Source organism: Physcomitrium patens, chromosome 2, assembly GCF_059467195.1.
Source record: "Physcomitrium patens ecotype Gransden chromosome 2, ASM5946719v1, whole genome shotgun sequence".
NCBI lineage: Eukaryota > Viridiplantae > Streptophyta > Bryopsida > Funariales > Funariaceae > Physcomitrium > Physcomitrium patens.
Genome location: NC_143411.1, coordinates 13,448,415 through 13,473,421, shown reverse-complemented (window position 1 = coordinate 13,473,421; position 25,007 = coordinate 13,448,415). Strand labels below are relative to the sequence as shown.

At 37.5% G+C, this 25,007-nt stretch overlaps 1 protein-coding gene across 6 annotated transcripts; it reads left to right on the top strand.

The window, feature by feature from the left end:
- The first annotated feature begins 9,896 nt into the window (after positions 1-9,896).
- Positions 9,897-16,172, top strand: LOC112277943 (uncharacterized). 6 transcript variants are annotated; one of them, XM_090247206.1, is made up of 3 exons: positions 9,897-11,039; positions 11,518-11,677; positions 12,674-16,172. In XM_090247206.1, the coding sequence occupies exons 1-3, from the start codon at positions 11,033-11,035 to the stop codon at positions 15,690-15,692; spliced, it is 3,186 nt and encodes a 1,061-aa protein (XP_090103332.1). In that variant the 5' UTR covers positions 9,897-11,032; the 3' UTR covers positions 15,693-16,172. The 6 variants fall into 6 exon arrangements, with proteins under 6 accessions (XP_090103332.1, XP_024366600.1, XP_024366591.1 ...); XM_090247208.1 differs by lacking the exon at positions 9,897-11,039 and adding an exon at positions 11,132-11,434 and having other exon boundaries at positions 11,599-11,677; XM_024510832.3 differs by lacking the exon at positions 11,518-11,677 and having other exon boundaries at positions 9,898-11,039.
- Positions 16,173-25,007: the final 8,835 nt, after the last annotated feature.

Sequence of the window (25,007 nt, the reverse complement as noted above, 5' to 3'; positions counted from 1 at the left end):
TCTTGTAATTCCATGAAATTGCTCCGACTCTAATATAGAATACATATCCTATTATTAATCTTCTATCATTTGCATCTCCAGCCCAATCCACATCACAATATCCATGCAATATAATACTATCATCTCTAAGGCATAATTTGAAGTTCAAAGTGCATTTAAGTACCTCAAGATCTTCTTAATGGTTGTCCAATGAATTGGTCTAGCCTTTGACATGTGTAAACTCACAACACTCACCGCATATGTAAGATCCACCCTTGTACAACCTATTGTATACATAAATGAGCCTACTGCTGCCTTGTATGGAATATCTTTCATTTCTTCTTCAATTTCAGCAAATTCCTCATCCGTGAGCTTTATCAACTTCAAATTTGCCTCCAAAGGTGTTCCAATGGACTTGCACTCTTCCATATTGAACCATTTCAACACTTCTTTAATGTACTTCTTTTGGCTCAATATAATAATCTTCTTAGCTCGATCTCTCACAAACTCCACTCCAAAGCAATAGTGGAGCTCTCTTAAATCACTCATTTCAAATTCTATAGCTAGCTTTACCTTCAACCAATCCATCTTTTTCAAAGTATTGGTCAAGATGATCAAATCATCAACATAAAGAATAACAATCAATAAGAAGGCTTTTGATTGCATCACATACATGGAATGATCAGCCTCACTCCCCACAAATCCTTCATTTACAAAGAAGGTGTTGATGCATTGATACCATACCCTTGATGATTGCTTAAGCCCATACAAGGATTTCTTCAACTTACACACAAGGTGTTCTTTACCATCTTCAACAAATCCTTGAGGTTAATCCCTATAGATGTCTTCTTCCAATTCTCCATTCAAGAAAGTCGTCTTCATATCCATTTGGTGCATCTCCAAGTCCATTGCTGCCCCAATTGCCACAATGGTTTTAATGGTGGTGAATTTGGCCATGGGAGCAAATATTTCATTGAAATCAACACCAACAACTTGTGAATAGACTTTGACAATTAATCTTACCTTATACCTCACAACATTGTCCATTGCATCCCTCTTTATTCTAAACACCCACTTACAACCAATTGGAGCTCGATTTGGTAGAAGTTGAGTCAATTCCCATGTTCCATTGTCCATGAGTAATTTGTATTCTTTTTCCATATCATTCTTCCACTTCATAGCATCCATGGACTTTATTGCATCACATAAACTCAACGGATCAGCAAGAAGTGCAACATTGGCATGTTCTTTACTTGAGGAAAAATATAGTCCTTTCACTATTGACCACATTGTTTTTTATCTCTCAAAGGATATCTCCTTACATTTGAAGAAGACTCAACTTGTTGCATTCCATGGTCACCTCCAACCTTCTTTTCTTTTGAAGATAGTCTTTTCTCACTTAAAGGTTCATAATCCTCATCATCATCATCATCATCATCAACATCTTCATGCTCTTCATTGCTAGTCTTAGCAGTTGTAGAGGCCTTCTTGTCCACCTTCTTTGCCTCTTCATCTTCATTTCTACCTTTACAACCATCATTGTCTTTGTCTTCTTCATTCTTTGCTGAATTTGAAGATGTGTCCACAAACACACTATTACTCCCACTTGAACACATCTCTAAGTGCTCACAAGCACTCTTGTGCTCCAAAAACTCAACATCACCACTTTTGATGATCTTTTTAGTCTCTAAACACATGAGCCTATAAGCTTTTGTACCTTCACAATATCCAACAAACACACATTTTGTATCTTTTGCATAAAATTTTGATCTCATACAATCAGATATCTTTGCATATGCTATGCATCCAAAGATCCTCATGTGAAAAATATAAGGTTTTCTCCCATTCCAAGCTTCTTCCGACGTCATTGATGTAAGTACACTTATAAGACACCTATTTTTTGTATATACTACATTCACCACTACTTCTGCCCAAAATTCATGTCGAAGGTGTTGTACATGAAGCATACTCCTTGCCATCTCCACAATAGTCCGATTTGCTCTTTCAGCAACTCCATTTTGTTGTGGAGTGTAAGGAGTGGAGGTTTGTCTTGCAATACCATGCTTCTTCAAAAAATCATTGAATTATCTTGACATATATTCACTTTCATTGTCCATACGTAATACCTTAATTTTTTATTTACATTACTTTTTTGCAAGTGCCTTAAACTCTTTAAATCTTGTGAAACACTCACTCTTTGCTTTAAGGATGAAAATCCAAACCTTCCTTGAAAAATCATCAATGAATGTGACAAAATATCTTGCACCTTCTATTGATGGCATCCTCATAGGTCCACAAATATCAAAATGGACAATCTCCAATAACTTGGTTGTACGTCTTGCAACTCCACTTGGAAATGAGGCCCTTTGTTGTTTGCCATGAATACAACCTTCACAAACAAGTGTCATAGCATTGTGGCTTATATGACCAAGATCTAAGCCACTTACCATGGATTGGAGCTCCTTCATGCTCTTGGCATTTAAATGACCAAAGTATCGATGCCAAATTCCAAACTTGTCTTGATCTTGAAGAAATACCGCTATTTTAACTCCATTGACCTTTTTATACTTCATAAAGTAAAGGTTTCCATTTCTAAAGCCCTTTACAATATGATCTCTTTCCAATGTCTTCACAAAACACCCATTCTTATCAAATTGTACTTTACAACGATGTAAAACAAGTTTATTCACCAAGAAGAGGTTTTTCTTCATCTTTGGTACATGTAAGACGTCCTTCAATTTGATCTTCTTGGATTGGCCTTTTACAACAATCTCTATAATAATAGAATCCATTCCAATAGCTTGTACTATGCCATTGTCTTCCATGAGGATATTTACTATTGAAATCTCTTCATAAGTATCAAATGAACACTTGTATGGAGTCATGTGCTTGGTGGCACCAGAATCAATGATCCACTTGGACATGGCAGCCATGGAAGTGCCTTCACTTACCATAAATGTATAATCATCACCTCTATATTCATCACGAGCATTGTTTACACTTTCTCTATCTCTTTTCTTAGCCTTGTAGCAATTTCGAGCAAAGTGACATAGTTTTCTACAAATGAAGTAAGTTCTCACATTGCCACGTTGGTTAGAATGACTCTCCTTGCCTTGTCTTCAAAAGAGAGCCGAATCCTCACTTTGGGACTCTTTTTCTTTCCTCTTGGTCACTTCATGGGCAAGTCTTGCCGTCACATAATTCATTGTCAATTCTTTTAGCTTGATGGACTCCAATGCCATAATGAGATAGTTATAGGACTCGAGAAGGCTCATAAGCAAGGTCATGACAATATCACTCTCTTTTAAAGGCTTGTCAATAATTGCAAGTTGATTAGCAAGGGCCTTTACTTTATTGACATGAGCCATGAGGTCTTCACCTTCTTCCATCTTGCAAGTGAAGAATTTCCTCCTTGTGAAGATGATATTGAATAAGTTCTTACTCTCATATATGTTACAAAGAGTCTTCCATGTTTCTTTTGGTCCTTTTTAAGAGATGATGTGAAAAAAGCTAGATTCATTCAAATTGGTGGCAATCATGCCAAAAGCCTTCTTTTCACGTCTTGTAAAGTCCTTCCTCTCTTTAACATCAGCATGCATGCTTAGAGGCTCTTCACTTTCATCTACAATGTTCCAAAGGTCCAAAGATGCCAACAAAAGCTCCATTTTAAACTTCCAATGGTAGAAATTGTCACCTCTAAACTTCTCAATCACTCTCAAACCTTCACCCTCACTTGAAGTCATGTCTTAGAAGAGGTCTATCAAAAAATATCAAGAAAATGAGTCTCTATGTGCTTAAAATCACCAAAATAATTTTGCACTAGCAAAGTCTCAAAATGCCTTCTTATGAACAAATGAATGTTTCTTCACTACAAACACTCCCAAATCAACTTTTGAAGCTTCTAACAAGTATGTGAATTCCAATCAACCTCACTATCAAGTTCTTCCACTCATAAAACTCACTTTCTCACCAACACCAAAGACACTATCAAGGTCTTTGTATAAGGTCTTAATCACTCAATCCTAGGAATTAAGAACCTTCAAACAGATGTTAGAGATCTATAATGCCCAAATCAGAACCTCCACAAGTCAAAACACAAGATTAGATTTTACAATCTCTAATATGAGCAAATACCATAAGATCTATTTCACACAAGAACAACAAAAAATAAATGACTTCAACTTACTTGAATAACACAACAAAGTGTGTGTGGATCCATAACCTATTAAAAAAACACTATAAGTAAGACACAAGTAAGTAGAAATTAGCAAGGTTAGATATAAGAGAAGTGTGGAATGAGATGCCTCTCACTTCCAACATCCTTTACTTATAGGTAGAAGTTACATCCATTTTGACTAATATTCATCTTACTTTCATCCAACTAAATCCTAGATTCTTTTTAACCTAGCTGCCACCTATAATCCTAGCTACCACCTTGATAACTTTTTTTTGTCCTTTTGCTCTCCTTTGATCATTAGCAACTTATCTAAGATAATATCTTTTACCTTCTAACTTATCCTCTATTTATTTTAACAAAATGAGCTCATGTAGTGAAACAATTTCAAGAGAAGAAGGATGGAGACGTATTAATGCTGTAGCATCTAAAATTGCATAACCCTACATAGATGCAGGTAAATTTGCGTGAAGGAAGAGTGGCCAGGTAATGAGTTTTATATGCTTTATAAATGACTTTGCAAGTCCATTTTGAGCATGTTCATATGGAACACAATATATCAACTCAATTCTTGTTGCAATACAATAGTCTTCAAAAGACTTTGATGCGAATTCTTTTACATTATCCATACTCAATGTTTTTATAGGATAATTAAAAAAATGTGCCCAAAAATGAATAAGCATAGATATAAGATTGGCAAACACCATATTTTGAGTTGATAATAATGAAACATGTGATTGTTTACTTGATGCATCAACAAGAATAAAAAAATAATGAAATGGTCTCAATATTGGATTAATAGAATCACAAATATCACCATGCAATCTTCCAAGTATTGGTGGTAATTCTTGTGGGAGTTTCCAAATTGAAGGCCGAATAATCATTTTACCTTGCATGCATGCACAACATAATTCCATAGAGTCTACATCCGCAGGCTTTAAATTGTGCTCAATTATACATAGAATGATCTTTCTAAATAATGTAGATCCTAGATATTCCAATCATTCATGCCAAAGAAAAATACGACTCTTTGAGATAGATGATGCAAAATTAAATATAATGGGAGGCTAAATCATAATTTGGTATAAACCATTTTCTATAGCAAAAGCTTTTTCAACAACTTTATGGTTCTTCAGAAGAACCAAAATCTCTTTTCTATTTAAAATGGCGATCGAGAGGTGATAACCATTAATACACACATCTCGGTAGCTGATCAGACTTCAAAGCACTGAGGGTGCAAACATTGCATGTTTACATTTTATGATGGAATCTGCAGTTAATTTTACCATTGTTGTGCCCTCTTGGAAACAAAATGCATTTTACTCTAGTGATGGTCGTCATATTTTTAGTTTGCCAAGTTAAAGATTTTTCAATAAAAAATCATCTATCTTACAAGATAGTATGTGTTATTGCAAAATCAATGAGCGCATCATTTGATTCATCATTAGAGGTTTTGTCATTCATATAAGCCTCTAAGTCATCAACACCAATTGAATCCATCGACGCATCCATGATATGAACTTTACGAGCCTTAGTTTTTTATTTTCTTGGAATATTTTAATAAAATATTCTAAAGAATGGCATGTATGTGCTAAATATCCAATCATTCCGCACTTATGACAAGAATGCATCTCTGATTTTTATTTTCTATTATAATTAATAGTAGAAAGTTTATTCTTTCCATATGGGTAGAAATCGTCATGACTATGACTACCGTGATACTTATGAGCACATTTTCCATGTTTATATAATTTTTTCTTAGACTTTGAAATATTAAGTGCATGAGATTCTGGAACTATAGTGCCAATAGGATGAGCTTCTGTATTACACAAGAGTAGTTCATTTTACTTCTTCGTAAGAAATAAATAGGACATGAGATGAGAATGACTCTGAAATTTCATATTCCTATATTGTTTTGCAAGCATAGCAAATACATGAGGAAATGTAGAGAGAGTTTTTTCAATCATTTCTTCTTCAAAAATGCTTTGTCCACATAATTTTAATTGTGAGACAATATTATACATTTCACTATTGAAAGCATTTAAATTTGGAAAATCTAAGACACGTACATGTGTCCAATTATGATGTGTATGTAGAAGGAAAATGGTCTTTTGATGATCAAACCTGGATTTAAGATTCTTCCAAAGTTCTATAGGATCTTCCATTTTCAGATATTGATGTTGTAATGCAGGTACAAGATGACAACGAAGGAAAAGAAGTGTTTTCCAACAAATAGCATGTGGAATAGAAATACTTATTGTAGGAGATTCTTCAAACATAATGGCATCCGAGAGTTGTTCTACAAATAAATTTGCTTTTGCCATTTTTACCCATAATAGATAATTGTTTCCATCTACAGTGAATGGTGGAAATAAAAGAGCTTGAGAATATTGGGATGCACTAGTAATAGTTGAAACCATAGTAGAAAAAGTTGAAGATATTGAAGCACTCATTATAAATAAATCTGTAAAGAAAATACAAGATCAAGTAGAAAAGTTGAGTAAAACGTACCTTAAAATATAAAGTCAAATAAAATGATAAATTTAAATTTGAAAAAAAAAATATTAGTATTATTATTTTTAATAAAGTTGTGGATTAAGACAGCAAGGAGTAAGCTGGAGTAGAGTTGGACTAGATCAAGTATTTTAAGCAAGCAAGGCAGAGAGTAGAACAAGTGCTTTAAGCAAGCAACTAATGTGTGAGGGGCTAACAAGAAGAGTAGCAAGATCATGAAGCAAACACTGATCAAGAGTAGCAACAAGTTTGAAGAGTCAAGTATAGAGCAAAAAACGATTGTGATAGTGTTTAAAAGAGAGTCATACTGATAACGTTGTCGTAATGTGTGAAGTCTTGCTTGAGAATGCTCCGGGCACCTAGTTGTAGAAGGAAGAATAGAAATTGTGATAACAAAATCCTAAATAGAATACTAACAATGCTCTAATTAGACTATAATAATGGTAAACAAACGTAATCAAATTCAAAACAACTCAAAGAAATTTCAAACAAACAATAAAATTCTTAAAGAAATATTAGAATGATCACAAATTTTACTCAAATATATGTCAATTCAACCTTAATTTAATTCTAGTTAAAACCCTATTGAATTTCACTCAACTTTAGACCAAATCTAATTAAATCTTAAACCCTAATAATTCCTAAACCCTAAGTCAAATCCTAAACAAGTCTTAAATTAAACCCTATTCCAAACCCTAAATCCTAAATCAACTCTAAATCAAACTCTAAATCCTAAATCCTAAATCCTAACCAAACCCTAATTCAAACCCTAAATCAAACCCTAACCAAATCCTAAACCCTAATCCAAACCCTAATCCAACCCTAAACTCTAATCCAAATCCGAAACCCTAATCCAAACCTTAATCCAAATTCTAAACCCTAATCCAAACCTTAATCCAAATCCTAAACCCTAAATCAAATCTTAAATCAAATCCTAACCAAATCCTAATCCAAACCCTAATCCAAACCCTAACCAAATCCTAAACCCTAATCCAAACCCTAATCAAATTCTAATCCAAACCCTAAACCGAACCTTAGCCAAACCCTAATCCAAACCCTAATCCAAATCCTAATCCAAATCCTAAACCGAACCCTAGCCAAACCCTAATCCAACCCTAAACTCTAATCCAAATCCTAAACCCTAAATCAAACCTAAAATCAAACCCTAACCAAACCCTAATCCAAACCCTAAACCGAACCCTAGCCAAACCCTAATCCAAATCCTAATAATTCTTAAGACAGATTTAAACCTCAAAATCTAATGAATAAACCGTTGATCTCAATTCAAAATTTTCACACTTCTTAAAAATCAAGTTCAAAACAAGTAAAAAAATTTTGAAAAGGATCGGAGTTACCAAATTGACGAAAACCTCAAAAATGTGTTCGGGTGTTAGCCCGCCTCTTTCTCCAATCTTGTTGCCAACCTTCCAGAGCCAATTTCTCTTCTTTGCGCCGTTCGATTGGTTTCAAATTTCTCATGGACATAGGAAAACAAGTCTAATATCCTCTCACATAAGTTTTACTACAATCCAACTAGTAGATTGCATGAAATCTTAAAAACCCTGACTAGACCTAAAATTCTACTTTCTAAGACCTTGACTCACTTAAACCTCAATATCTCTTAGTTCAACGGTTAGATCAAGCTCAAATTCACAACATGTATTCAATACAACTATAACCATGAACTCGAAAAAATTCACCCGTAGATCTGCAACAAAACTCTCGAAATCACTCAAAACATAAACCCTATTTTATTTCATAAAACCCAAGTCATCCGAAAAAAACTCAACTTTGCAAAGCTCTTACAAATTCATATCAACTCCAAATCACCCAAAATCAACGCCCATAGAAACCCTATCCAACTTTCTCTCCAACCCCACTCTCCGATCTGCCAAAGAGTCCCGGAATAGTCGTCGAGATTTGGTTTTGTGCCTCAGGGTTTGATTTCGACCCTAGTTCATAACTGGCCCTCTCCGGGTATCAATATCTAGTTTTTCTAGGTAATTTTTTTTAGAATTTACTCTTGACTTTCTTCTAAAGATTTCTATATCATTTATTTTCCCAATCTACTTTGATTTGCCTTACTTATGGTACTACAAAGTAAGTAGAAGTCACCTTTCTAAAAGGCAACATTGATACCTTTTAATTTTTCTACCCCTTTGGCTATTAACTATATTTCTAAGATAATTTGTTCTAATACTTTGAACTAAGATCTCTTAAATTATAATAATCTCCACACTCTTTCACCTATTAATCGAGTTACATCACGACAATGTGTTGAGAATATTTAGAAAGACACAAGAATAATAGTAAGTAATACACACACACAAGAGTAGTAGTAAGTCATACACACAAGAGGGTTTCTACGAAGAGAGAGTTTCACACATAAAAATCTATTGACCTAGTTGTGTCTCAAATACAAGAAGAGAAAGGGGAGATGATAAACAATACTTCTCCACTAGACTCTAAATACTATAGCTATGGTATTTATTGTAGTCTACAGTAAATATTATGGAGAGCGCCGGCTACATTTTATAATCTCAACACAAACAAATACTATTGCCTTTACTGTATAAGATATAGTAATAACAAATTGTATTGATTGATAATTTTTGTCTCATATGAAACATGATGGTGATTTTAAAATACTCACATTATATATTTTTAGTTATAGTTTAGAAAAGTTGGAATTTATATTTTAAAAGTGTGGAATCAAAATCAAGCATCTTTAATAACATGGATGGTGTAAGCTTTTTTATTTTTATTTTATTTTATTTTATTTTTTTGTGTCGTAAAGGCTACCAAAGAAAAATATTATGTCCAAAAATATACAATATAATTTGCTGAAATAGATTACCAGATATCTATATTCATCAAAAAATAATTTTACTAACTAACAAAGTAGATTCAATATATATATTATTTGCAAAATCAAGGTGACCCAGTCCATATTTTTATTTTTTTATTTTATATATCAACAGATGCAACCATAGAAAAGGAGGTTTGAACTTTTTGTGTGTGCATTCAAAAGTTTACCAAGATGAAGCCATTTACCAGGATGTTGATTGGTCATCAGTGGAAGAACGAACTTTATTGAATCAGAGAAGGATGGATGAAAATTGCGATATACAATTTATAATCATATTTGATCTATAAAAAAAATTTCACTAGAAAAGTAAATGAAATCTGATCCTACTGACAGAACAATCAATAATTTGTATTTATTTGTTTAGTATATTTGTGTATGTATAAATTATGAATGTAACTGGGATAAATTTTAAGACAGAAACATTGTGTTGGATCTTCTGTTAAAGCGTAGGGCTTGAAGTTAAAAATCTTACCGAAGAAACATTTATAACCCAAAAGTTTTGAAAAATGAATTAAACCACGTATTTCAAATTTTAATTGTAGAAAGTACTCAATATTCCAAAGAAAGTATCTCCAGTCATGCTAATTTTTTCTTCTCGATGCAAAGAAAATAATATTAGTGCATTACAGAAGTCTGAGGAAACGTCCCAGAAAATTAAAAAATAAGCAGGTTTGATGCTTCAATACCTTAAAGTTCAATAATGCACAGGCCTCAGATGGAGTCTTAACGAATGCTGGAAACTCACATGAAAACAAACAAGCAAGCAAATAAGTTTTTTCTTAAGAACCATTTAGATCCAGCCCACATTTCACAAATTAGTAACAAGATTAGGGCTTGACATGGAATACATCCACACACACATAAAAATGTACTAAATTGAAAGGAAGGAAGTGCAGAAATGGGAAGTTGGAATATTGAATTGGCCACCGAGTGAGAGTGGGTGATGCGGGAGGGCACTCACTCCCCGCGATCTAAACCCCGAACACGTCGAAGAGGAGGAGGATTCTTCCGAGGTTCCGTGTAAAAGCCCGCGTTGATCCAACACCCTCGGGCGCCAAAAGGGTCCACAAAATTCTACTAAACCCAAGTCATAGATCCGAGTTGAATGCCAACCCACCATCTGCGCAGCCAAATCATGCGCCGCGCATTTGGTGTCTCGCGATGTCCAGAGTGCACGCATAGCGCAAGCACGCACACACGCAGGGGAGCGCGGTGAGGGAAGAGAAGAGAAGGGAGGGTTTGTGAGTGCTGGATCTCGACGAAGGGAGAGCTGTGTGTGTTTGCCTCCATGGACGATTTCGCCAACTTGCTGCATCAGGACTATGGGTTGAAGCCGAGCGGGAAGAGCATGCCCATGGCTGGTGGAGTAGGAAGCCACAGCGGAGGAGCTGGATCGGGTGCAGGGGGCATGGGCAGGTCGGGATCTGCTTCTCGAATGGCCAGCAACGAGGACGTCTTCGACTCTATCTTTAACCCTCCGCTCTCTAGCGGCGGTGATGCCAGGTGCGTGCGTGCGTGCTTGCGTGGTTCTCTTGTGTCCTGGAACCTCGGGAGATGAAGGTTTCGACATTTTCATTTTCATTTTCATTTTTTTTTTTTTTTTTTTTCATTTTTTCATTTTTTCATTTTTTTGTTTTTTTTGTGATGAGTGAGTGAGTGAGTGAGTGCGTTCGAGCGGGATGCCGCCACGTTCTTCCGCCGTGGCGGGCTCGGATATGAGTCGGACGCAGTTTAGAGCAGTGCAATGTCGTTGGTGTCGTCGATCTTGGAGGAATTCAATACTCGGGATTCGAGACGGAGGTGGGAATGGGGAGGTTGGATGTGGTATGATCACTGGAGGTTAGATCAGGGTTGGTGAAACTCGACTTGAAAATTGGCGGTCGGTATGGGATCTGGCTGTAAGTGGCTCTGTCATGCTGTTGTGTAGGCAATCGATCCAGTTTCTATAGCAGTTGAATCCACCCTTGTGTGCACCGTGTAGGGTTTACTTTTCATATTCAAGCGCAAATTGTGTCTTGTCGTGAAAGAGCCCTAAATTTGACCTTCTCAGCGGACCTGCCAGTCTTGAGACAATCGCTGCCCACTCATATTCAGTTCGCCGATGAGATTTGTTCTCGTAAGAGAGTTTTGCGCGCATTTTGGTACGGAATCTTTTCATATCACCTGATGAGCTACATATACTTGGACTCTACCCACACAAAGACGTTGAGGTCACTCTCTTTAAACCACTTCATGCTCAGGGTTCCTGTGCATTTTGTTGAGACTAGAGAGAATTTTTAAAGTTGGTTGCCAGATAGAGTTAAGGATAGAAGCAGATACACACACACACACACACATATATATATATATATATATATATATGTGTGTGTGTGTGTGTGTGTTATTTTCGAAGGCGTGCCACAGGTCTCAATATTGGTTCTAAACGCCTGTAACATTTTCAGCAGCTTCTTTAAGGCCCATGCTATGCTGCGTTAACTACATGTTTAGCTTCGAAAGGAGATCCTTCTCTTGTAATTAGGTGAGAGCACAGGACTGATGTGTGCCTGATTAAGTTCCTCCATGCGGGCCGGTATCTTGTCTGAAATGATACAATTTGTTCTGTTGAGGACATTGCACAGTCCATTCCGTGCTATGCTTGTAAAATTGGTAGCGCTTCGTCTAGAACTATTGAAACGTGGGGAAGGATTCATTTTTTTTCTGTTTCTATGTGCACGGTATCATTTCCCAACTGCGCGTAAAGTAGTTTCCATCTATTATTGTTACTAATTTTCTCAGAATTCATACTTGATATGTCAATGAGCACATCTAGGCATGATTCAAATTCAATCAAAGAATGTTCAGAACTAAGTTGGTATTCCTTGACAGACCTCCTTTTTCATTACTCAAAAGACATTACTTAAAAGTCTTTGTTATTCAGGTTCCTCGGACCTGAATAATCGTAGATCCGGAATAATTGCCTGCTTTCTTTATTCTACATTTATAGGTGTTTAGGTCGATAGTCCGATGGTAAGCTGTTTCTGAAATTTGGTCTATGTAGTGAACAAGTTTCATAAGTCATCTGCAATGTTGAGCTTCGTACATTTAACCAGGAGCACACTTCTAAATGTGAAATGTAATATGGCACTGATCAGAAGCAGCAGTTCCAGATCTATTTACGATGACCTTCTTGGAGGACCCCCAATGGCATCCAGGGCGTCCAATGATACATTTGGAGATCTCTTAGACGGATTCAACTCCTCAGGATCAAGGTCACAGTCTATTCAGGACCCCTTTGCCGATGATTTATTGGGGGGATTTAGTGCGGTCAAGCCACCACAACCGAAGGCTTATACCTCAGCCAGGTCTTTGGATGGCATTTTCTCTGAAGATTTTGGTCATACTAGAACTTCCTCACATACTAGTTCCGCGAGCCACAATATAGACGATCCATTCAGTGCGTTCGACGTGCCCAAGCCAAAGTTAGCCCAGTCTCAAACAATGTTTAGTAATGAATGGAACTTTAGTGCATCTAAGTCTGCATCAAGAGGAGGAACATTGCACTCTTCTATTGATGGTGATCTTTTGGGAGGATTTTCAACATCCGCAGGTCGTTCAAAGCAGGCGACGCCATCTCGATCTCCACCATCTAGCCCTCCTCGAGCCAAGCATTCTGAACCTGTGTATGATGACATTCTACCAGGGTTTGGCGGTGGGGACCGAAGGAAAAAGGAATCTGTTGCTGAGGCAGATGCGATGCGGGGTATTCCAATCATAACCACAGATGATGATGATGATGTATTTAGTAACGTCCCTAGCTCTACATCAGCTGCAACACCAGATCCTTTCAGAGATATACCTGCTACCAAGTCCACCACTGATGCTTCTCAAGGAACTCCCGCTATCGTTCCCTTAGATGCAGATGAAATGCGTGGAATTCCGCTCATGAGTTCCTCCCCAATATTTGATGATGATCCGTTCGTTTCTGCTGCAAAGGTAGATCCTTTTGCTAGTATAATTTCAGATTCAATTCCTCCTTCTGCTTCTTACACGGATCCATTAGAACCCTTCAATATGCCCCCTGCTTCCGGGTCCTTCAGTAGTAATGCTACAGAGGGATCAAAGAACCAGGATAACAATGGAAGTGGATCGTATGATCCTCTCGATGGATTCTCTAATCCACCACCTGTAGCTACGTCTCAGGTAGAAGAGGATTCAACCCCGAATCTCTCTAGATCTGGTTCAAATGGCCGAGAAGGTTCTCCAGGCCCGGGGACTTTGGATGATAGGCCCTCAAGGCGGGGCTTCGGCAGTGTTCCATTTAACGTGGACATAAGCGAAACTCCTGAAGTTGCATCTCCCTCTTTCATGTCAGGGAGGAACGAAGTCGGGACGAAATCGGATTTAAATGGCTTTACTTCAAGGTTTGGTAATGGGTTTAAGTATGATGAACCCTTTATGGCAGCAGGTGAAAGCAACAACAAGTACAATGTTGACAAAGTGCCTGTGGACGTTTTTGAAGAGAATTGGCTCTCCGTCGACGATATGAAACTTGTAACATCGCCTACCATAGCACCGCCTCCTTCACGTGCTCCTCCAAGACCTGGTTTGGACAGGAAGACGAGCTCAAGGAGTTATGCAAATTACAGGGACAGTGTGGATGAAAATAGGGGAAGATCTAATGAACTGCCAGTATATGGGAACAGATCAACTGGATCAGATGTTTCCAACGAATCTGAATTGGAGAGAGAACGAGCTGCTTCCAGAGAAAGAGAAGCGGCCTTGGTGCAAAAGGAACGAGAAGCTGCAGAGAGGGAAAGAGCTCTGAGGCAGAAAGAGCGTGAGAGACAAAGAGAACGGGAGAAGCAGAGAGAGAGAGAAAGAGAAAGAGAGATTGCACGTCAGAGAGAGCAGGAGAAACAGAGAGAAAGAGAAAGAGAGATTGAACGTCAGAGAGAGCAGGAGAAACGGAGAGAAAGCGAGAGAGAAATTGAACGTCTGAGAGAACAAGAGAATAGTGAAGCTTTGGACAGGGCCAAGAAAGCTGCAGAAAAAGCTGCTCGCGAAGCTCAATATAGGATGGAGAAAGCTGCTGCGGAGAGGGCGATTGCTGAAGCGCGTGAGCGAGCAGAGAGGGCATCAACAGCTCGACAGACTGATGAGAATGCAGAAAAGGCTAGAAGGGCAGCAGAAAAAGCTGCTGCCGAGAGGGCGATTGCCGAAGCTCGTGAGCGAGCAGAGAGGGCTGCGTTGCAGAGAGCTGCAGCAGCTCGGGAGAAGGAGCAACGGGAGAAGGAACAGAAGGAGAGGGAAGAGCGAGAAAAAAGGGAACGGGATGAGAGAGAGAAGAGGGAACGGGATGAGAGGGCGAGGAGAGAAAGGGCAAAAGAAGAAAGAGAGAGGGAGAAAGAAAGGCGTGAGAAGGAGGAGAGAGAGAAAGAAAGGGAGCGAGACCGGAGGAGGGATAGAGAAAGAGGTGGGGCTGAACCAACCTGGCCTGCTGGTGCAAGTAGTCGGGCAACAAGTGAACCTCGACAACGACCACCTACTAATCAACCCTCTGCTTCTTTTGGTGGCGACGCTCGACGGCCCTCGCCTACAAATCCTGTCTATTCCTCTACAGGGAGCTCTCCAGCGCCCCATCCAACCACCAGGAAACCCCAACCACCAGTGAAGATTGTGGATGATTGGACAACGTTATTGACACAGACTGCACCGGCCGGTGATCAGTTTCAGGAAATACCAGGGGAGACTGCCGAGAGGAGGAAACTGAGGCTTGAGAGGCATCAGAAAACACATGAGCGTGCGCAGCAGGCTTTGAAGGAAAAGAACGATCGTGATCAGGCTCAGCTTAAAGAACAGGCTGAAAGAAGTATGGCTGCAGGAAATTTGGACGCTGAAATACGGCGCTGGGCAACTGGCAAAGAAGGCAATTTGCGAGCACTTCTCTCGTCCTTGCATTTGATACTATGGCCAGAGACCAACTGGAAACCTGTGTCTTTGACAGACTTAATTACAGGTATTTCGGTGAAAAAGTCCTATCAGAGAGCAATTCTTTGCGTCCATCCTGACAAGGTGCAGCAGAAGGGTGCTAATGTGCAACAGAAGTATATTGCGGAGAAAGTTTTTGATCTTCTAAAAGAGGCATTTGCAAGATTCAATTCTACTGAGTTATATTGAGCCAATAACACTGGTAGACAATTGATTATAGCAAATCTGGACGCTGATTGTGGCTGGATTTTTAGAACTTTTCTGGTATATAGTTAAGTGCATAAATCTTGACAAGGGATGTTTCTCGCACTGTCCTATAGTCACTACTAATCCATTAGCTCGACCTCTTCCCAAGCTGAAAGATGAAGACAGCAACTTTAGAGCTTTAAGGTTTTTCAACTGCATGCACACTTTCAAACCACCCAGTGGATGGTGATTCTAAACCACATTTAGGGTTGCCTTAAGGAACCACTTGACAAGACCCCCCAGGCTTGTGTTCATAAATCCAGCTTGCAGTCAGGTTTTGTAACCTAAGGTTGGTTCTAGAGGCTAGGAAGTTCTTGTTCAAGGAGTGCAATAGCACTTCTTTCAAGTGATAGGGGAGTTCTATTTTAGACAACACGAAGTTGTGACAACAACTATTTTTATCCCACTATCATTTTTATTCCATTATGTGGACTGTTGATATATTTAAAGTTAAGATGACCAGTGTAATTGGTCGTATGCTTGCTGTTTCCGTGAAAAATTCATTGATAAGCACAATTTTTCGGACCTCAACTTTCTTCATTAATTCCTTTTATCATCAAGTTGGACGAGTAACATATAAACTTATACTGGATTCATTAATAATTTTTTTTTTTTCCTAGCCCTATATCTTGAGAAACGTGAGGTTGCATTTCAAGTGGGAGTTAGAATATGATAAAATTTCACATTCTTTGCTTCTATTAAATCTTATTTGATGATTTTATATGATAATTTGTTGATGTTTAAAATCAGTTTGATGCTATTAATATGGTGTTGAATTGAGTTGTGTAAGTAGAGAAATTGTCACAAATAACTAAAGATTGTATAATCATTGAACTATGGTAAGAAACAAAGATTTAGCACCTTCAACAACATTTATTATTTGATTGTTGTTTCTTTGATAAGGAAATTTATTTGAGAAACCAATTTGTTACTTTTTAATATGTTAGTTTCTAAATTAATAGAGAATTCTTTTCTTTGGCTATTTCTTAAATTGCTCAAATAAGTATCTACCATCATATATAATGCAAAATTGTGCAAATACATAATTGCATATTATTCAATCTCTTATCTTGAATATTATAACACAAATTATTTTAGTTTTGTGATAATTACTATAAGTATAAACTAACTTGCAAGTATGCCACATTTTAGAATTGCCAACTATTGGCTATGATGGATAAAGTTATATGTAGAAGCTATGTTCTTAAAAACAATGAAAAGACAAATAGAGAGTATTGAATAAACTGAGTTTTTCTTCTTACTTTGATTAGGTCTAGTTCAATGACATAGGTCTCTTAGAAGCTAGTATCTTCTTCAATTCTAGCAACAATTATTTGGCTTCAATGTACTAAATTCTTCATGACAAAAGCTCATTGTTGTGTAGCTTAAGAAGACATGAAGCTTGGTTTAAAAAGATAACTGTTGGTGTAGTGGAAGTGACAACTCTATGTTCTCATCCTCATTTATAGACTCATAATCCAATAGTAATAAAGTTATATAAAATACATAGATTTTTTTTTGAAAGTATCTTAGTTTATTATAATAATATAGTATAGAAAAATAGAGGATTATGATTTAATATAAGTGAACTTAAGACATAGACTTGATTGAATGTAATTATATATATATATATATATATATATATATATTATAATTTAATATCAATAAATGCTAGTTAAATTTTGTAATAAATTTATAAAAATATTTGAGCTTACAAAAGGCTTAAATTGCATTATTACAAAGTCAAGCTTGATAATCTTATGACCAATCTTGCTTGTAAAAATACACACTCACTAGGTATTGATGTAGCTATATTATCTTAAAAAATCATGAGCCATTAGTTGGATTCTTATATACATTGACATATTCACCTTAAATCATAAATAAACATCACAACTATTTTATTGTAATTACATTAATGTGTGTAAAATTTATTATTTTAATTTGATAAAAAAAGACTCATCAAATGTGCCAACATTAGATTGATTGTTGTTTGGAGATAGATTATCATTAAAGAAGGATTGGAGGAAGTTGTCTTGTTTTTTGAGATTCACATCAATATTAGTTTGAGACAATGCTTGATTGGCTTGATAAGTAGTCTCATATACTCTAATAAACTTAATTGAAATTAGATGCTTATTGGTATTTGGCTCAATACCAAATTCTTACCAAAATGGCTTAACACTTGAATCAAGAGCAAAAACTATGTGAACTTTGCAATGGCAAAAAATTCTTTATATTCAATATGTTTATATTAAAAAATTATAGCAAATCTCATTATATATATTGACTAAAACTCATCAGTTGTAGCGAATGTTGTTTTTGATATGTGTGCTAATAAGACAAAAAATAAAATAATTGTATCTAATAAAAGAGATTTCAAGTCAAAAATCAATATTGTGGGATCTTTCAATAATAAAAAGAAACTACAAAAATCCTTAATTGTCAATCATTTTTTTAATATAATTTTAAAATATAGGTCATCATGAAGAGCAATATTAAAAGAAGTATAGCCTTTATAGCAATGCCAAATTTAATGCAAGAATTTTTTCAATGTGTTGTGTAAATAAAGATCATTATACATAACACATGAAGTACTACAAATCAATTATAAAGTATGTAATTTAGACCAAATACAAATGCACACCTAATACACTTTCCAAGAAAGATTAGAAATCTATACCAAACTAAGTTAAGTTATCTTTCATACCACAAAGGACGAATCCAAGAATGTAAGTGTAAAAATAAGAAAAATCCTAAAGTTTTATTAAAATTTGAATAATAAGATTTTGATATCTTTAATATATTCAATGAAGATACAATCTCTTCATATTGGCCGAAAAGTTTTGCATGTGTTTTCCAAGGAAGAGATGGATTCTTCTAGTGTTTTACATGAACTTTTGAAGATGGTGGATTAAAAGGTCTCATAGAATGAGACATGAATGCTAAGGTCTCTTCTAATAGAACTATTCCATAAAGCAAATTAGATACTAATGCACTAAAATCAAATGAGGTTTTTTCTAACATATTCATAATAATTGCTGCTAATATGACTAGAATGAGTTCTTTCCTTCCATCACCAATAGACCATCTTCATCAAATCCATGCTTCTTCAATCCAATTATTTAGGCCAAAATCAAATAGATAAAGGGCTTGTTGATCCACTAAAATATCATAGTTGATGGAATTAATCAATGCATAGTTTAAATACAAGTGAATAAAGAGGGCCAAATCTAATGTAAAATATTAATTTCAAAGATTGCTTATTATAGCTGATAGCTCGCTCTAAGTCTTTTACTAAAGTAATAATGATAAAAAGACAAGGTTCTAAGTTTGTAAGAATTAGTCCTAGTTCTTAAGCAAGCCAATTATCAATTATAACTAGCTTAGCTCCAAATCTAGCATAATGTACAAAGGTATAGCTCAAGTGATATTACAACTACTACAGCTAATAACAAACATGTTGTTGTTGTTGTTGTTGTTGATGTTAAATAATTTTACAACTCTTGAGCACAAATTTTGACATTCTTGAATAGGTTTAGTTGCATCATCAAATAAAAATATTATCTTTGTAGGCAATGGAACCTTACTAGAAGGATTTATATTTGTGTTAGGGACATAGTCCTTAGAACCTTCTAGAGACAAGTTTCTAGAACTTTCTAGAAGCAAGTCTCTGGAACCTTCTAGAAGCTTCTTAGTTGGTAGAAGTTGCTTGAGAAGCTTCCTAAATAGAAGTATATATTGGGATGGAGGCTGAAGAGTTCTTCAGTCTCAACAACACATCTCTTGGAGCTCTAGCTCACCTCTCTGGTATTGTTCTTGTATTCATCTGATTAATCTAGTTCTTGCCAGTTCTACTTGAACTTCTTGGTAGATATCAAGTCTGTATTCTGTGTCCGTGACAGTTTGTCGAGACTACACTCACCTCAGATATCAGAGCTAGTTTCTTCATTGTTAGAGTGTGGATTACCCCTCTACTTGGAAGTGTACTAGCACTTTAGAGGTTGCGGATTACCCTCCTCTAAACTGATACTTCTTTTGTTACAATATTGGAATCTTATTCTTCTTGGAGAGAGTGGATTACCCCTTTTCTTGAAGCTCTTAAGGCATTTTAGAGGTTGCGAAGTACCCTCCTCTAAACCAATATTGTCTTCTTGTAGAGTCATTTCTGTCCTTCTCTTAAAATGGTTGAGGGCCAAGACATTAGTATGACGGAAAGTTCGGAGTCCAAGTTGGATGCTATCATGAATACCCTCGCTATATTATCGCAAAGAACTACAGAGATTGAAGGAGTCGTGGCAAGGCTTCATAATGATGGAGCATCTGGGATGGCACAATCTAGGTTGCATCAGCCTCAAACTTCTACACTTGGAGAAGAAACTTTGCCTCAGGTTCGACAAGCACCACTGGTTCTACAACATAAGGAGCTCCGAGTTAGCCTTCCGGACAAGTTCGATGGTACGCGTTCCAAGTTTCGAGGATTCGTCAATCAAATCAGGTTGTTAACAGTTTTATAATGTGAACGCTATCCAACGGAGGAGTCACGTGTTGGGCTTGTTGGAACCTTACTTACAGGGCAAGCTCTATCATGGTTTGCTTCTTTGTTTGAGAAATGATCGTCCATACTAAACAACTTTGAAACCTTTTTGGAGGCATTTGCGGAAGCATTTGGTGAACACGACAAGGTTCGATGGACTACAACAAAGATCCGGTCACTACGACAAGGGATGTGTTTTACATCAGTCTATGGATCGGACTTCAGGCCATTAGCATGCGACATCAATTGGGATGAAGAAGCGTTGATGAGTCAATTCTATTGGGGTTTAAGGGACGATGTGAAGGATTTGCTATTAACTCTTCCTGATCCGTAAACGCTCAACGAAGCTATTAGCCAAGTTGTGAAGTGCGATAACCGCCTATTCCAACGTCGCCAAGACCAACGTTCAAGACAACATACGGTTTGCCACACCCCAACTATGTCGGCAAGCAGCGTGAATTCACATTCAGAGGTAGAAGACATGCAAATTGATGCGGTACGTGTCAAATCTCTTACTCTAGAAGAAAAAAAGCGGCGTATGAAGGAAGGTCTATGCTTGTATTGCGGTGAAGAAGGCCACAAAGTTGGAAACTGCCTCAAGAAGTAAAATCAACGTATTATCAAGACTAGGTGTGCATTTATTCAGGAAAACGAGGATGCCCAGTTACAATAGGAACCATGCGGCTGGACACTGAAATATCGCAACAACAACCAGGTTCCTATCTTTCCGCTCAACCTATCCTTTGCTTTACAATCCCTTTGCTTATTGGCCCTCAAAAACTAAGAACCTTAGCATTATTAAATTCAGGAGCATCTGCTTCTTTCTTAGACAAAGAATTTGTGAAGTATCATAAGATCCCTTTAGTACAAAAATCCAAACCTGTTCACATTGAGGTCATAGATGGGCGACCTTTATTGTCTGGTAGTGTCACCTATGAATCAAAACCTATAGAAATGACGTTTAAGGGCCATAGTAGTCATATTATTTTCAATATTATTAGAACCCCATCAAATCTTGTTATTCTTGGTCTTTCCTGGTTGGAAAAGCATAACCCATCCATAGATTGGAGATTGTGGAAGATAACCTTTCCCACAAAACCACCCAAGAGCAAACCTAGTAGAAAACCCCGAATAGAAAAATCTTTATTTATTGGAGCAAGAACATTTATAAGATCGTCCAAGGAAGGCACACCGTTTGTCATTTATGCGGCTCTAACTACCGGGGAGAAGATCTCGACAACAAGTATACCGGAGCAATATAAAGATTTTAAAGATATGTTTCAAAAGAAGAATGCCGACATGCTATCAGAACACCCACCATATGATTGCGCCATAGACTTACAAGAACGAGCACAATCACCTTTTGGCCCAATCTACAATCTATCGCAAACGGAATTGGCGGAGTTGCAAAAGTACATCGACAAGAATCTAGCTAAGAACTTCATCCATCATTCAAAATCGTCAGCTAGAGCATCCATCTTATTTGTGAAAAAGAAAGATGGCTCGTTGCGGATGTGCATGGACTATCGAGGCCTCAAGAAGGTAACAAAGAAGAATCGTTACCCGTTACCCTTAATTTGAGGTCTCTTAGAACAACTTAGACGTGCAAGGATCTTTACAAAAATTGATCTAAGGAGAGCTTACAACCTCGTACGAATCAAGGAAGCAGATGAGTGGAAGACAGCGTTTCGTACAAGGTATGGCCATTTTGAATATAATGTCATACCCTTTGGTCTTACCAATGCTCCAGCGGTCTTTCAACATATGATGAATGACATTTTTCGAGAGTACCTTGACGATTTTGTTGTCATCTATTTGGATGATATTTTGATATTCTCCAAAAATGAGGAAGAACATGAAAAACACTTTCGTTTGGTATTGGAGAAAGTACGCGAGCGAAGACTATATGCCAAGTTGGAGAAGTGTTTATCTCACCAAATAGAGATGGAGTTTCTAGGTTTCGTTGCGACTACGGAAGGCTTGAAGATGGACCCCAAGAAGGTGGAAGCAATCATGTCCTGGGAGGTTCCAAAGACGGTTAAAGACGTACAATGCTTTCTTGGTTTTGCCAACTTCTATCGGATCTTTATCAAGAATTACTCTCAAGTTGCTACTCCTCTCACTCGGTTGACATGCAAGGATAAGCTGGAATGGGGACCTCTAGCTGAGAAGGCGTTTCAAAACCTGAAGACTGCATTTACTACGGCTCCAATCTTGATACATCCAGACTTTACAAAGGCCTTCTATTTAGAAACTGATGCTTTGGATTTTGCTTTGAGAGCTGTACTTTCACAAATGGGAGAAGACAAGAAGCTCTATCCAGTTGCATTCTATTCTCGAAAGTTCTCTGCTGCTGAAATCAATTATGAGATCCACGATAAGGAATTTCTTGCTATAGTGGATTCTTTCCAAGAATGGCATCACTTTCTTGAAGGAGCTGCACATCCAGTGACCGTATACACAGATTACAAGAATTTGGAGTATTTCATGTCGGCTCGAGTTCTAAATCGACGTCAAGCTCGATGGAGTATATTGCTATTTAGGTTCGATTTTATTATCACTTATCGACCTGGAAAGCAGCAAGGACTATCTGATGCCTTATCGAGGACATCGTATCTTATACCAAAGGCTGGAAAAGTAGCGTTTGATCAACAATGTACGACATTGTTGAAGCTAGAGCAATTTCAGCTTTGCGTTACTATTATGCCAATTGATGCTGACGTCCTAAATCAGGTTCATGCCTTAACCATTGAAGATTCAATAGCCATTGATATTAAGTAGCGTGCCAATGACGACAAGTTCAAGGTGGAGGGAGATCTTTTATACTTTGAAGAGCGGTTATATATCCCAAAAGGACCAGCACGACTCCGAGCTCTTCAATCTCGCCACGATTTTCCAACTGCAGGACATTTTGGATTCAACAAGACCTTGGAGCTTATTTCTTGAGATTTTTGGTGGCCCCAAATGTGGAAGGATGTGAAAGATTTTGTCATCTCCTGCGACATCTGTTCAAGATCCAAGAATCCTCGGCATCGCCCTTATGGACTCCTACAGCCATTGCCAATTCCACGTTGACCATGGTCTTCAATTTCCATGGACTTCATCATGGACCTGCCATCATCGAACTCATTTGACAGCATCTTTGTCATGATAGATCAGCTTACAAAAATGGCACACTTTGTCCCTTGCAAGAAGGCATCATCTAGTGAAGTCACAGCAAGACTCTTTCTCGATAATGTGTATCGATATCATGGACTACCAGATGATATCGTATCAGATCGAGGAACCCAGTTCGTATCAAAGTTTTGGAGATCTCTCTTTGAGATACTGAAGGTGGATATCAAGCTTTCTTTGGCTTTTCATCCTCAAATTGACGGTCAAACGGAACGGGTGAACCAAGTCTTGGAACAATACTTACGATGCAGCATCAACTATCAGCAAGACGATTGAACCACATATCTGCCGCTAGCTGAGTTTGCATATAACAACACCCTCCATGCGTCGACTCAATACACACCATTCTTTTCCAACTATGGGTATCATCCAAAGTTTGATTTATTGAGTCCATCAACAAATAACAATCCAGCAGTTGAAGGATTTGCGAAACAACTATCAGAGCTTCAAAATACGTTGAAGCTTCAATTACAATCCGCTCAAGAATCCTACAAGGAGTCTATAGATAGATTTCGGAATCAAGCACCTATTTTCAAAATTAGAGATAAAGCATGGCTTCTTCGACGGAATATCAAGACCAAGCGACCATGTGATAAGTTGGACTATCGAAGATTGGGACCATTTATCATCCAAAAGCAAATCAATCCAATGGCGTACCGTTTGGAATTACCGGCTTCTATAAAGGTACATCCAGTCTTTTATGTTTCTTTGTTGGAGCCTTATCGAGAGTCATCTTTTCCTGGAAGAGTGCAATGTCCGCCACCTAGTATTAAGATCAAGAACCACGAGGAATACGAGGTTGAAAAGATACTGGATTCACGGCGAAGGTGGGGCAAGTTGGAGTATCTTGTTCATTGGTGCGGCTACGACATTAATGAGCGAACGTGGGAGCCAACTGAAAATCTCGCCAATGCGTCGCAAAAGATATAAGAGTTTCATCAACAACATCCTCATAAACCTAAGCCGGTTCGACAATAGCTTCTTTCTGAAGCTTGCTCACCCAAGAATATAAGAAAGGGGGAGAGCACTACCAAAATTTGTAGTTGATGTAGTTATTTTTTCCAAGATAAAATAGAATTTTTTCAGTAACCATAGTTTGGTCTTCTGATATGGATAGCCAAGAGATAGATACTATGCCAGTCAGATTATCTCAACCAATTAGTTCACGAAGGCAACCCCGAGATGAAGAACCACCTGCACCACGACGAGGACGGAAGATACCAAGTAACCGATCACTGGTGATTGTATTTGAGTCCAAGTCTGCTTACAATGGTCAGCCAGAAGGCATATTTGCAGGACAATTTCACAATGAAGATACGGAAGTTTATGCTTGGTCAGAAGTTGAAGGACTGGGCCACTACCGTTGGCTTCAACGACCGATGAACCACTTACCTCGTGAACAACAGTTGAAGTTCATAGCAGACGTTATGCGACAGATCTTCATTTTCTTGCGTTGGTACTGATTGACAACAACATTGCTTCTCAGAGACCTCGAAGCTAAAGGAGGGGGTGATGTTAGAGACATAGTCCTTAGAACCTTCTAGAGA